This window comes from Salvelinus sp. IW2-2015, linkage group LG6.1 (genome assembly GCF_002910315.2).
Source record: "Salvelinus sp. IW2-2015 linkage group LG6.1, ASM291031v2, whole genome shotgun sequence".
Lineage (NCBI taxonomy): Eukaryota > Metazoa > Chordata > Actinopteri > Salmoniformes > Salmonidae > Salvelinus > Salvelinus sp. IW2-2015.
This window is the reverse complement of record NC_036845.1, coordinates 19866185-19881430: the sequence shown is the minus strand read 5'-3', so window position 1 is coordinate 19881430 and position 15246 is coordinate 19866185. Positions and strand designations below refer to the sequence as shown.

Genomic DNA, 15246 nt, shown 5'->3' with positions numbered 1-15246 from the left:
ACAGGTACACCTCCAATTGACTCCAATGGTGTCAATTAGCCTATCAGAAGCTTCTAAAGCCATGACATCATTTTCTGGAATTTCCCAAGCTGTTTAAAGGCACAGTCAACTTAGTGTATGTAAACTTCTGACCCACTGGAATTGTGATACAGTGAATTATAAGTGAAATAATCTGTCTTTAAACAATTGTTGGAAAAATGACTTGTGTCATGCACAAAGTAGATGTCCTAACCAACTTGCCAAAACTATAGTTTGCTAACAAGAAATTTGTGGAGTGGTTGAGAAACGAGTTTTAATGACACCACCCTAAGTGTAGGTAAACTTCCGACTTCGACTGTATCTGTCAGTGCCTCTTAAGCTCAGATTTATTGCCTGACCGAGGACACCGACTGACAGATATTTGAATTTCATTTCACATTTCAAACAGAGAAAGTCCAACCCATACATCAATCCACACAGATATAGATACCCTACTGTCTATCTGCAATCCATCCCACATCTCACCTCTGAAGGCCCCCTGGGATTCCAATAGAACCCTCTGCATGCATGGCCACACACAAACACACTTACTTGCACTGTGGAGCTGATCTCGGCAGCAAAGCCTCCGGTGATTGGAGCCTCGTGACTGATAAGCAACCGTCCGGTCTTGGCCACCGACTGAAAAACACAACACACACAGTCTGATCAATACAGTGTGACATCACCCATAGACAAAATCTATGGTTACCGTACACATAATGTCTCTCCCCAGCCTGCCTGTGGTGTCTAAGGCAAGCATCGTATTATGGTATCATGACAAATGTACAATGAGGTAGAGGGTGAACATGATTTGAGTATGCAAATACAGTTTGTAGCATGTTCTAACACAGGGGTTCACAACCTTTAACCCGGAGGGACCCCTATTTCACGTGATACATTTTAGTACAGTTAGTGCAGTCAGACCATGAGTAACAATTTATCACACAATGAATTGCTCCCCGGAGATAATAAATACTCAAACACACACACACACACCCCATTCTAACAGAATTTGGGTAGCATATGTGTGTGTGCACAAACTAGTAAAGTATTTTCCATATGCGTTGGCCTTCGCTTAGAAAAGCTTCAGACTCATAGTTAGCCGGATACCTTTTCCACTTAATTTATTAACTAGGCTTTTTTTCACTTAAAAGTTTCAATTTGATAGCCAGAAAGGTCTATATAGCCTTCTCCCAATAGAATGAACGACATGCATCTTCTAGTGATAGGACAGGGGCCTGTCAGTCATGACAGGGACACTGCTGGTTTGTCGGTGTGCTGTCTGTCCCCCTCTCGGTATCCATGTTATTTTTGTGCGCTCTGGTTGGCTGCAGTTGAATTTATTTTCACGGAGGGAGATCCCATGGGACGTCCCATGTAATGTAAGTGGTAATGAGTTGAAATCCACGTAATTATTGTTCTGTTGCCCATTCATTTATTTTCTTTCGGCCTGTTTCAAAGGCCTACTATAGCCAGCCACAGAGTTGGGTACAAAGGCCATTTACTGTGGTTTGATTGACGACCGAACTGCAAGTGTTGACTAGTTTATAAAAAGGTGTCGCAATGACTGAATAAAGTCAATCTCCTATTTCCCCATGTTATTCATAAAATATACAATGTAGTTATACTGTATGTCCATGGTATCACATCCGGAGAAGTAAACCAAAGATATTGTTTGTATTTTCCTAGGAAAGCCCATGTCGAGACGTGCCAGTGACCCGTCAGTGTAGCCTACTGATGGGTTGTTTGCGAACGAACGGCTCTTTTTGACCGGATCTTTCAGGTGAACGGAACCGAAACGGTGAGAGAGCCGTTCATTGGGCTCCCTCATTTGCATTCTGGTAGGCTACTACTGCTTTTCGGTAATTATCTGCAGATAAATTAGAAAACATTTGTTGAAGATGTTGAATCCTCACTGCATGAACAATAGGTAGTGGAGAGAGAGCCTGATTCTGTTCCAAAACATGATAAAAGAAAAGATTGACGGTTATACAAGCTAATGTCATGATATTTACAGTGCCTTCAGAAAGTATTCATACCCCTTGACTTATTCCACATTTTGCTGTGTTACAACCTGAATTAAAAATGGTTAAAAGATTTAAATGCACTATTGTAAAGTGGTTGTTCCACTGGATGTCATAAGGTGAATGCACCAATTTGTAAGTCGCTCTGGATAAGAGCGTCTGCTAAATGACTTAAATGTAAATGTAAATGTTAAAAGGGATTTTTTTCTGGGTAAGTCTCTATAGTACAATATTTGCCCATTATTCAAGCGCTATCAAATTGATTGTTGAACATTGCTAGACAACCACTTTCAAGTCTTGCAATAGATTTTCAAGACGATTTAGGTCAAAACTTTAACTTGGCCACTCAGGAACATTCACTGTCTTCTTGGTAAGCAATTTTAGTGTAGATTTGGCCTTGTGTTTTAGGTTATTGTCCTGCTGAAAGGTGAATTAATCTCCCAGTGTCTGATGGAAAGCAGACTGAACCAGTTTATTCTCTAGGATTTTCCCTGTGCTTAGCACCATTCCATTTATTTTTTTATCCTGAAACTCCCCCAGTCCTTAAAAATTACAAGCATACCCATAACATCACGCAGCCTGCACTATGCTTGAAAATATGGAGAATGGTACTAAGTAATGTGTTGTATTGGATTTGCCCCAAACATAGCACTTTGCATTCAGGCTAGAAAGTGATTTGCTTTGCCACATCTGTACAGGATTCCTTCTTTTCACTCTGTCAATTAGGTTAGTATTGTRGAGTAACTACAATGTTGTTGATCCATCCTCAGTTTAATGGGTGTGAGAGGGGAAAACTATAATCGTTTTAAAATCACAATTGGCCTCATGGTGAAATCCCTTAGCGGTTTCCTTCCTCTCCGGCAACTGAGTTAGGAAGGATGACTATCTTTGTTGTGACTGAATGTATTGATATACCATCCAAATTGTAATGAATAACTTCACGATGCTCAAAGTGATATTGAATGTCTGCTTTTACTATTCTTACCCATCTACCAATAGGTGCCTTTCTTTGCAAGGCATTGGAAAACCTCCCTGGTATTTGTGGTTGAATCTGTGTTTGAAATTCACTGCTCGACTGAGGGACCTTACAGGTAATTATATGTGTGGGGTACAGAGTCATTCAAAAATCATGTTAAACACTATTATTGCACACAGTCAATTTATTATGACTTGAAGCACATTTTTACTACTGAACGTATTTAGCCTTGCCATAGCTGACATTTCAGCTTTCACTTTTTATTAATTTGTAAACATTTCAAAAAGCATAATTCCACTTTGACATTATGGGGTATTGTGTGTAGGCCAGTGACACAAAACCTCAATTTAATCCATTTTAAATTCAGGCTGTAACACAACAAAATGTGAAAAAAGTCAAGGGGTGTGAATACTTTCTGAAGGCACTGTATATGGTATTATTAAATATATTGATGAAGGCCTAAAGATTTGATTAAAGTGTAGAAACGAGTAGTCAACTGTTGCATTCGGTCTATCAAAGCCCATTTTTAGCACCCGTTTCATTCATATCTGTAGGTCTATTCCAGTGGAGGCTGATGTGAGGAGCTAAAAATGGATGGGCTCATTGTAATGGCTGGAATGGAATTAATGGAACTGAGTCAAACGTGATTTCCAAAATGTTTGATGTGTTGGATAGAGTTCCATTGATTCCATTCCAGCCATTACAATGAGTCTGTCCTCCAATAGCTCCTCCCACCAGCCTCTGGTCTATTCATGGTTGCCTGACTTTGTATAAAACTGGGAGTGCACAACCTGGCAGGGAGTTTGGTATGTCCATCCCCTGACTTTTTACATTCTTTTTTTTTCTTCCCACAGTAAATTACATTTGTACGACTAGTTTTTCTGACTAGATCACTAATCTACCGCCTTACCTCAAAGTCCCACCCACAGTGATCAATTGACAGGCCAAACTGCTAAAGGGATAGTTCAAACAATTTACAAAAAGACACATTGGTTTCCTTACCCTGAGTGTCCACAGCAGTAGAGCCAATACTATACAAATTTGAAGAACAAACAACATTGTGGCAATTCATATATTGCAGGTCAACTGTAAATATGACTAATCTTAAGAGAAGACAGGATTAATGTTAAAAAAAGGTTCTCTAATTTAGAAAATAGTCATGATCATATAAGCCTAGGCAATATCCAAAACTACTAACACATTGCATTCATAAAGTCATACAGTAATTTTTATTTTAAAGTCACGTCTTTCTTCTCAATACCACAACTCATTTTACAAATCTGGGAGGTAAAGTAGTTAAAGTATTCAATAATGTACCTGTTTATTTCGGATGGAATCAAGGCATTATTTTATTTTTATTTTTATTTATTTCACCTTTATTTAACCAGGTAGGCTAGTTGAGAACAAGTTCTCATTTGCAACTGCGACCTGGCCAAGATAAAGCATAGCAGTGTGAACAGACAACACAGAGTTACACATGGAGTAAACAATAAACAAGTCAATAACATAGTAGAAAAAAAAGAGAATCTATATACAATGTGTGCAAAAGGCATGAGGTAGGCAATAAATCGATCTAATTTTTACAGATTTAGACGATTAACACTGGAGTGATAAATCATCAAGATATATGTTGGCAAGAAGAAGATACTGGTGTGCAAAAGAGCAGAAAAGTAAATAAATAAAAGGCATATGGGGGTGAGGTAGGTAAATTGGGTGGGTAGTTTACAGGATGGACTATGTACAGCTGCAGCGATCGGTTAGCTGCTCGGATAGCAGATTTTTAAAGTTGTTGAGGGAGATAAAAAGTCTCCAGCTTCAGAGATTTTTGCAATTCGTTCCAGTCGCAGGCAGCAAAGAACTGGAAGGAAAGCGTCCAAATTAGGTTTTGGCTTTAGGGATGGATCAGTGAGATACACCTGCTGGAGCGCTGTTGGGCGGGTGGGTGTCGCCATCGTGACCAGTGAACTGGATAAGGCGGCACTTTACCTAGCATAGCCTTGTAGATGACCTGGAGCCAGTGGTGTCTGACGACGAACATGTAGCGAGGGCCCAGCCGACTAGGGCATACAGGTCGCAGTGGTGGTCGTATGAAGGTGCTTTAGTAACAAAACGAATGGCACTGTGCATAAACTGCATCCAGTTTGCTGAGTAGAGTATTGGAAGCTATTTTGTAGATGACATCGCCGAAGTCGAGGATCGGTAGGATAGTCAGTTTTACTAGGGTAAGTTTGGCGGCGTGAGTGAAGGAGGCTTTGTTGCGGAATAGAAAGCCGATTCTTGCTTTGATTTTGGATTGGAGATGTTTGATATGAGTCTGGATAGAGAGTTATTATAATGTACCAGAGGCCACCAAAATAGAACTCGTACTGCAAAAGGGGCATACCCCCCCAGCCCAGAACTCCCTTGCTATGCCATGTACTTAGGGAAAACACTGACCGTGTGTGGGTGGTTAGCGGTGAAGTGCTGAAGGTGCTCTGTAAGGGGAGTGGGCGTATCACATACCATTGCTCTGCCATATCACTGTTCACAAGGGGGAATAAGACGGGGGTCTTAAACAGGGGGCTACTTATGTTATTGTGGGGTGACATCACTGTGTAGGGTAGTGTGAAACTCTATGCTATGGAAACATACAGGCTAGCTAAGCGGCGCTTTCATACTCCTAATTTTAAGTCTCTTGTCCTTTCTTTCAGGGACTCTTGTCAATTGTTTCCATAAATTCATCAACCGAATAATTGCTTCTCATCAGAAACTGGGTCAGATCATATTTGGATTATAATTTCATTATCTAATTGACTAGATAAGATACAACCTTTCAAAAACACACGGTTCAAAGTATTGTGCAAATCACACAAAGCTCAACAAAGGACAATATCAGGGGTTGGAACATTTTCAGGGAGCAGAACCAAAAAACTGAAAATATATATATTTTTTTCAAGGAACAGAATCAGAACCTGGAACAAAGGTGAACCATACTGTTCCGGAACAGAACCGTTACTTTAAAAGCTTGGGAACCGCTTAATAAAAGTCATTTCACGTGCCACAACAATGTTTCCAGTCCCACAAAAAAAAAACACAACAAAGCGCCTATTCAAAGCCCTCACTCTGTCACTCAGAACATCATTCAAGTGTCTGCCTACAAGCTGAAAATCTTTGCCATTGTGTGTGCGCGTGCTTTTAGGCTACCTGACCCTCCAAAGCATAGGCTACTGTACAAGCATGATTCAGAAGATAGGGAGAGAGATTTGAAATTAGTTAAGGAGAAGGATTAACTTTTTCAATGCTAGTTAGGGATACTATAGGCCTAGATATCACGTTTCACATTGGATTTATTAACTACAAAAAGGTAAGACGTGTTTTTAATTCTGGTGCCGCTCTGCACACACAAGCTTCTTAGCTAGCTAGCTTGCTTAAGCTTGTTAGCTAGCTAGCTCAAAAAGACATTCAAAGTTCCTCCATAGAAGACACTCCTCCTAGACAGAATTCTGTGGGCCTAATTCAAATAATGCATGTCATAACAAGATGCCCCGTTCTTCAAGCCTCTTCTCAGCCCTCTCCCCCTCTTTCACCACCCGCAAAATTGCTGTCGCATCTTGCACCATAGTATACGTGTCTGTCCATCATGCATGTAAACAACTAGCTTGCCTGCTCAATCTGCACCGACTGGTTAAGTAATTTAATTTGTTAAATGTTTTAAAAAATCCACAAGTTAAAAAAGGAATGATTTAAAAAGTTACTTTTTTTGTGGTTCGAACTGGATCAGAACTTTATTTTGCTGGTTGGAACAGTGGAATGGAACAAACAATATGTTTGCATGGCCAGGCTTTGCTTGCATGGCCAGGCTTTGTGTGGTATGGCTGTTGGAGAGCAGTAGGATGTGTTCTTTTGAAATGCTACTGGGGTTTGATTTAAGCTGGTAGGTCACGAGCTGGATGACATGCTGAGAGAGGCTGTTCATCTGGCTTTACTGTAAACCCTACTTTACCGCAGCAGCAGGACGAAGAATAGGTTGCGGTGGAGGAGGAAGATGCAACAGAGCACAACAGACCACAGCGTATAACTAACACTATCGTATAGTCTGATCTCATCCAAACCTCGTCTGTCTCTCCTTAACTCCATCGTCTCCAAATCACATCGCTCTATCCTCAATAGATTATATCCGTACTCTTGATTAGGAGACACATACCGGTACAGCAATTATAATTGACGGAAGTACAGTTAGCTACTCCATCAATCCAGGCTGTAAAAACCTGCTAGTGTTGTGTGGTAGTACTGGATTGGTTCAGCTGAAGTGTTTCTATTGGATCGTACAGCCCTGAGCGAAATTCCTTCTCCGGTTTGGAATGAGAATGTTGTTTCCACAGAGATAATGGACTACACAGACAAAGCTGTGATTCCCTCATTCCCCTATACAAGAGGGTCTACTGCTGGCACGTGACACACTGCAACTAGAACAGACAGGAGGAAAAGTATCACCTGGCTCCTCCACCTTCTAATCCACTTGGCAAGTGAACTCCCAATGTATCACAACATGCCATATCTGCAATACTTTTTTGAGTAAGCACCGCAGCTTATATACAGCTTTATTTTTCATTTGGTATGGAGACTCCTGACGTCACTCAAAACATACCCTAGAAATACGCAACACATGGATATAGAAAGATACAAAACGATAGCTTCATTTGCTTACACCAAAGGATCACAGATACAGTATCAGAACCAAAAGCGTTCTGGGTGTCGCTGATGTTAAAGAGGCTGGTTGAGCGTTTGTTTACGTCACTGGGGTCCCTGGTTTGGTTGCGACACACTGACTCGGTCAGAGACCACATACTAATATGGGAATCTCACCATGACAGTCTCCAGAGTCAACCTATTGGAAGAATGCCTGCTTTGACAGCCATGTCATTTCTAGGTATGGCACTCCGGTTGAGAGTAGGACTGTCCAATCACTCATATTGTGTGATCAGGAATACATTTTTGTCCCATCCCTTTAAAATAATAATATCAATTATATTTATATCCTTGTCTACTGAGCTTGAGTAACTGACTACCAGGTGAAATACCTTAAAAAAATACCCTTTTCACATAAACACAGCACCGCAGACTATATCATTTTGCTATAAAGGGTTGGAAATTGGGAGAACCAGAGGGTAACGGTGCCTGGCTAAAATGTAACGCAGATAGCAAATCAAGGGGTGAGAGAGGGCACCAATATCATGGTGTGACATGTTACGGAATATGACTCACAGGTAGATGAATAAGTGATGCTACCGCCAAATTCCCAGCAGCTAAAAATGACCCCAGTCCTCCTGCCTGTTGTCACACACGCAAACAGAGAGAGAGATTGTTTTTAAATAAGCGTTTCACTTCACCCCTAAACACTAGGGGCTGCCTCTACCTCAGTGCCAGGAGTGGAGCTGCATACCATACTCCAACACAAGCACATTCTTCAGATGCTTCTGACAAAGGCAGCAGCGCTGTTATTTCAATATCGTGAGATAGAATTTCACCCCCTGGGGGCCAGGGAATCGAATGACCCATTTAGTAATCACACTCCAAATGCCTTCTGGATTTTCTACACTAATAGGTGGGACGGTGGTTTGGGAAAGCCTGTCCCTTGCCGACGGGTATTCTGATGTGTGATTGTGACTGTGATTCCAGTGCATGCTGTGATAATAATGGACAAGACAAAATGTAGCTATTCACATCTGGCCCACACAGCAGGAGTATTGCTGAATGTAAAGCAGGGGTGCCCAAAATGTTGGGACTATATGGGCTAAATAGGAATATGAGAACCAGGTGAGGCTTGGGTCAAGATTATGTGAGATCACACTCTTAATAGTCACAAATGTAATAAAAGAAACACTATCAGATTCAAACTGAGGAGTATTCCAGCTCCCAGATCTCTTGCCTCAAATGCTAGATCATACCCAGCAATCTTTTGTCATGAAGAAACTGACATTTTATTGTGAGGTCGACCGTTTAAAGCTACAATCACTGCTTATGTGTTTGGATAAAGATTTTGTGGGACAGACAAAAAACTATGGAGAAGAAACGGCTCATCTCCATCTGATCTCTACTTTTCTCTCAACCTGAAAGAAGACAGATGGACATATTTGAGTCTGTCCATTTTCCTTCTACTTGTTTTGTGTCTTCTACTCGCTCGTGCGCCCGCGTCTTCCGTCCTCGTCTTCCATCCGCCCGCCAGCCCCCCCAGCCGGTCCCCCGCCTGCGTCTTCCGTCTGTCTGCGCCTGCCTGTGTCTTCCGTCTGTCTGCGCCTGCCTGTGTCTTCCGTCTGTCTGCGCCTGCCTGTGTCTTCCGTCTGTCTGCGCCTGCCTGTGTCTTCCGTCTGTCTGCGCCTGCCTGTGTCTTCCGTCTGTCTGCGCCTGCCTGTGTCTTCCGTCTGTCTGCGCCTGCCTGTGTCTTCCGTCTGTCCCACGTCTTCCGCCCTGCCGGTCCCCCGCCTGTCTGCCCGCCTGCGTCTTCAGTCTGTCTAACCGCGCCTTCCGCCCTGCCGGTCCGCCCCCCCCCGCCTATCGGCTGGTCCTCCCCCCACCTGTCGGTCGGTCCGCCCCACGCCTTTTCTTCGTATTCCATTTATCAGTGTCCCGTCTGTCTCGCTCTCGCAGTGTCTGGCACACAACGCTTTTAAAAAAGGGCAAATACCATTGCGGCTGCTGTGAGACGTCAGCTTATTTTTATAATATTTAACTAGGCAAGTCAGTTAAGAACAAATTCTTATTTACAATGACGGCCTAGGAACAGTGGCTTAACTGCCTTGTTCAGGTGCAGAACGACAGATTTTTACCTTGTCAGCTCGGGGATTCAATCTAGCAACCTTTCGGTTACTAGTCCAACGCCCTAACCACTGGGCTACTTGCCGCCCCAAATACTGCTGGCCGCAACACTGGCACTGTCCTACTCACTCATCTCAAATCACTGCCTCACCCAGGGGACAGGGATGGGCCAGACACTTTTCTTGGACACACACAATGACAGTAGTGTACTCATTTACTCAAACATAGTAATTGTGGCCGGACCTTTAACCATGACCTTTCCTCTTCAGAGGAGCCAGTGACCATTTCTCAGTAGCACACTACCTATTTATTTCACTCATCAAAACCATTCTTTCATGTTGGTGAACATGGACCCAATGTCGTAATGTCAAGTTGCCTTATATAGACAGTGGTGGAGCCACGGCAGAGGGCCCAAATATGAGCAGTAGGCTTTTCCCCACATGAGAATTATACGCTTGGAGCAATGAGAGCACACGAACATGCCATGAATATCACTGTACACTCCAGCCTGACAAAAACAGGCATGCATACTGACAGGAGGCTTTCATTGCTACGCGTTATCTACTTGGACAGTGGCATGATGAGTCAATGTGTGTGTGTGTGAGAGAGAAGACAGAGAAGGAGAGGGAGATGAGGAGAGGAAGAGTGGATTAGAGTGTGTGTGATGCGTGTAATCAAGACTCAAGTAGAACTTTCAAAAACCTCTGAGACGATGAGTACGGAGCTAGGAGGCTGCACGATAAATCTCCGCTCCACCTCCTATATGAAAGAGTAACGAGCGAGAAGAGGACGGACATGGGGACGGACATTGGGGAAATATGGAGAAATTAAAATAAGAGGAAAGAAAGCATGAAAGAGGAGAGGGAAAGGAAGGGAAATCTGAGAAAAGCGATGAAAGGCAGAAATGGATGGAGGAGTGTAGAAGGTAGGCAGAGTTGGGTGATGGTGAGAACCCAGAGTCAGTCGGGTGGATGGGGGGGTTGAGCAGAAAAGAGGAGCGCATAGAGAGAGTCAGAGTGGTGTATGGTGGGAAAGAGGTTAATGTCCTCTCTGGAAAATATGGTAGACTTAAAAGAAAGGGATGACAGGGGAGAGAGGAGGGGGAAGGAAGGGAAGGCAGAAAGAAGAGATGACAGAAAGAGGGTGGCAAGAGAGCGTGAGAAAATAGAAATGGAATTGAATGGATGTCCATTGTAGTCATTCTATTTCAATAGGTGGGACAGAGGGGTTAACGTCCACTCTGGGTCTGTCGCGTCGCAGTCCCGGCCTGGGAGTAGGAAGGTCCTGGCCATCGGGTGGCGACAGTGGTGGCTGCACTTTACTGCTCATTGTGCTGCAGGGCTGTCATTAACCCGGGCCCGCTCGCTGGAGAGGGAATGCCATGTTTACAGGCGTTCCCATACACACCCAACATAACGAGCAGCGCTCAGCTTCACTCTACTCTGCCTTGGAGTCCCAGGCCATGCAGCCTACGCTCGTCCCAACCACACTACCACCAGCCAACATGCAGCCAGCTAACCCAGTAGCACAGCCTTCAGGCTTGTGTCCACTCAGTCCAACTCTGCCTCAGGGTCACTGGGTCCACTCATACAGACACGGTTGTAGGCTAAAATTCCTCTTTCGAATAGAAACTTGCCAGGAAATCAATTGTTGCAGTTGAACCTCGACTGACTGACAGTTCTATTATTGCCCAAGACCTGCCAATATTGCAACTCCACACGCTACACCTTTCCTGAGTTCAGTTCAAATCGATTTCATGGCTACTTTGAAAACCTTCAGAAGCCGATATTGATGTCTGCAGGAAAGCAGAATGAAAGAGACACAAAGCACAACCCCAAACTGATCATGGACTCTCCCTCTGTAGGACTGTGTGCAGTCAGAGAAGCGAACAAACACTGCAGTTGAGTGGTACAGAAGAAATCAATGTCTTTCATATTGCCAAAAGTCCAACACAATAAGTTGTATATATTAGGAGAAACATTTTGGAAAATGGACAGGTGAGATCTAGCCTATACTTCACATGGCTAAGAAAGTACATAAATAGCAGGGTTGACAACAAAACCCAGCACACACGCTACACACAAAAAAAACATCCCGGGAGAGTCGCCAGAGCATCTGCAAGAAGCTCCCAGCGTTTCCCCCCAACCCTTCTCTTCCACAGGGCACTCCGTCAAAACCCCGGGACAAGAAGTGAAGATGGTGAACCCTGCAACCAGCGAGGAGTTGTGGCCCCTTTGGGCTTTGAGTCGCCCTGCCCACCCAAAAATCACCGCCGCCGGGTCCTAACTCACACCACCGCCTTGAGATCGCAATGACAAATGGTAGTCGCGGCGCAGCTTGGCCTTGTTACTCAGTCCTTTTAAGTGGCGCTGCACGATTAGCGAGAGGGGTGAGTGGGAGGCCAGTTAAAAGCACAGAGAGTGGGAGGAAAATGTTTCAGGCACTGGGCCCTTGTCCAAGCCTGCCTACAGAGAGAGGAGTTAGGACACCAGGGGAGACCTCAGACAGAAATAACTCCCGACATCCCATAAAAGCCCATTACACTACCTTTCTGCCCTTAAACCATAACGCCATCAACAACTCGGAGCACAGGCCATAGGACCTGACGGACAGCTCTGATAGGGCATGAGCAGTGGTCTGTAAACGTTGGGAAATGTAACAAAGGGGGAGTTTAACTTGTGTCATATGATCACGTTCTCTGTAGCCGATGTGAGTAAGACCTTTAAACAGGTTAACATTCTCAAGGCAGCAGGGCCAGACGGATTACCAGGACGCGTGCTCAGAGCATGCGCTGACCAGCTGGAAAGTGTCTTCACTGCCATTTTCAACATCTCTCGGACCCAGTCTGTAATACCTACGTATTTCAAGCAAAACACCATAGTCCCAGTGCCTAAGAATGCCAAGGTAACCTGTCTGAATGACTACCGCCTCATAGCACAAAATGTTCTGATAGGTCGGTCATAGCTCACAGTTCCCTCAAAGCTCATTACTAAGCTAAGGACCCTGGGACTAAACACCTCCCTTTGCAACTGGATCCTGGACTTCCTGAGGGGCCGGCTTAACAGCTTCTACCCCCCCAAGCTATGAGACTCCTTAACAGCTAATCAAATGGCTACCTGGACTATTTGCATTGTCCCGTCCCCCACCCCCATTTTTACACTGCTGCTACTCTCTGTTTATTATCTATGCATAATCACTTTACCTCTACCTACATGTACATACCACCTCAATTACCTCAACTAACCTGTGCCCCCTGCACCGGTACCCCCTGTATATAGCCTCGCTACTGCTAATTTTATTGTTGCTCTTTAATTATTTGCTATTTTTCTATTTTCTTATTTATTTTTTACTTTATTTTAGTAAATAGTTGAACAATTAAGGGCTTGTAAGTAAGCATTTCACTGTAAGGTCTATTGTTGTATTCGGCGCATGTGACAAATACAATTTTATTTGAACGTCCCCTGTTAAACAACAGAGCATTCCCTCCCTGTCCCTCTCCCTGAGGCCGTGCTGGACCCTGGATCCCAGTACCATCCTCATGACTAACAACCCTGTCTCTCTCTCACTATTTTTTCCACTCAGGCCTGCTGCTACCAGTCCATGCTCCAAGCTGACCTTAATCTGTCCAGACCCTTATCCAATAGTTTCCTATCACCGAGTGGAAAACTGACGACCCAGCAGCCCATCAAATGTTTAGTGGCTTACGCTTTCACAGGTTCAATCTCAAGAGAACACCATCAGCCCCTGCTGTAAGTGCTGGTTGTGCCAATTTATGAAAACAAAAACTGGGAAAACACATCAGTGGAGTGGGGAATTGGTGGCTCATTATTGACCAGGTCTATTCTCCATCACTGTGTGTGTGTGCATCTTTCCCAATGTGTACATCTGTAAGGTGCCAATGGCTGTGCATCACTCACTTGTATACAGTAGGGTTGTCTCACAGCACCCACACTGACTGTATGTCATGTCAACCCTGACCGTAAGCTTCCTCAGTGGCCAGTTAGACCACTTTAGATTCAATCTGCACCACATCCCTGAATTCCTCCAGGAAAAAGTGACTCCAAAGAAAGGATAAAGAGCCCCTTGTTCCTCTCACCCTTTTTTTAATGCCTGTGTGTGGATTTAGCAAATGTAAGCCTGGCCTCCGCTAGAAGGTGACACAGAGAGGAATTCTAGAAATCTCCAGTGCCGAGGAGAGGAATGTAGAACACTGGCTGCAGCCTGGAAAGTCAATGGGAAAGCAGTGTGATTGAGTGATAGAGAGAGGAGGAAAATGTGATGAGAGGGAGCCTGAATGAAGAGATGCAGATCAAGAGACCATATTAATCTCACAGTGTTGAAACAAAGGCAGTAAAAATCTAATCAACAATGGGATTAATATAACACTATGGATAAATATTTTTTTTATTTCACCTGAATAAGTCCCTGTAGTCTGAACAACTCCTCACCCATCCACCACAGGCCTATGCCTCTGGCAGTGTCGGGTTACACCATAATTTCACCAGGCAGCGAGCGATAGAGCCACCACCGAAAAACAACCATGAGTCATTTTCCACTGATATAACCGCCGAAACATCACCACAGTAAGGACACATGACAAAGTTATGACATACTGGCCAATAAGCACGCAACCCCACTAGGCCAGACCAGAGCATGTGTTAATATTGTAATTACAGACATTGGCTTCAACAATAAATATGTAGGAGCCAGCCCCAAAACCACTGGGCTCTTTCTTCGTGTGACATTTTCTCTAGTGATTGTTTCCAGGGCCTTTCGGCCTATGACGAACCAAAGATATTATACAATAAGTGCGACCGAGTAAGGAGATACAGGCTCTAACCTTGGGCCTGCCAGGGGAGAGCATCTGCTAATCATTAGCTGCCAGCTGGATTAGCAAAACAAACTGAAAGCTGGTCACATAACCGGATATCCCAGATCCGCTCAATGTACGTGCATAATGCTCATACTGGACACGGGGCATTTAAACTCAGCTGCTCTTCAGAAGCAAAAAGGATGCAAAGAGAGAAATAACTCAAAAGCTAAAAGACCTATAGGACATAGCCATGACTTTCGGGTTGAAGGCTCCATCAGATTGGCCCTCTCAGGGGCCGGACCCATAGGAATCAAATATCCGGCATGCCAATTCTGACCGTGCACCTGGGACCACAGGTCTCTGAGCAACGGGAGTTGTCACGGGTCCCCGCCTAAAAAACAAAATGATCTCTGTGAACCAAGGTTGCTTGGGCCAACGGGGAGCCACAAGAAATCAAAAACAAGCTCTCCAGGCACAACCAGCTCCACAGGGGGAAATGCGTAAAGGAGGGGCCGAGGATACTGGTGCACCAGTGCATCCGTTTCCAAAGAAGCGCTCAGGTCTTTGAGAGAAACAGACAAAGCGTGCTTCTTCGTGATGTGTAAAGATCTACGTTGGGC

The 15246-nt window shown here is 44.1% G+C and overlaps 1 protein-coding gene across 1 annotated transcript in view; it reads right to left on the bottom strand.

Annotated features, from left to right (window-relative positions):
* Positions 1-15246, bottom strand: part of LOC111965282 (2-oxoisovalerate dehydrogenase subunit beta, mitochondrial) — an 84399-nt gene that overhangs the window by 21647 nt on the left and 47506 nt on the right. The window contains exon 9 of the mRNA XM_023989364.2: positions 571-657. Within this exon, the coding sequence (XP_023845132.1) occupies positions 571-657 (87 nt within the window). The remainder of the gene's footprint in view (positions 1-570; positions 658-15246) is intronic.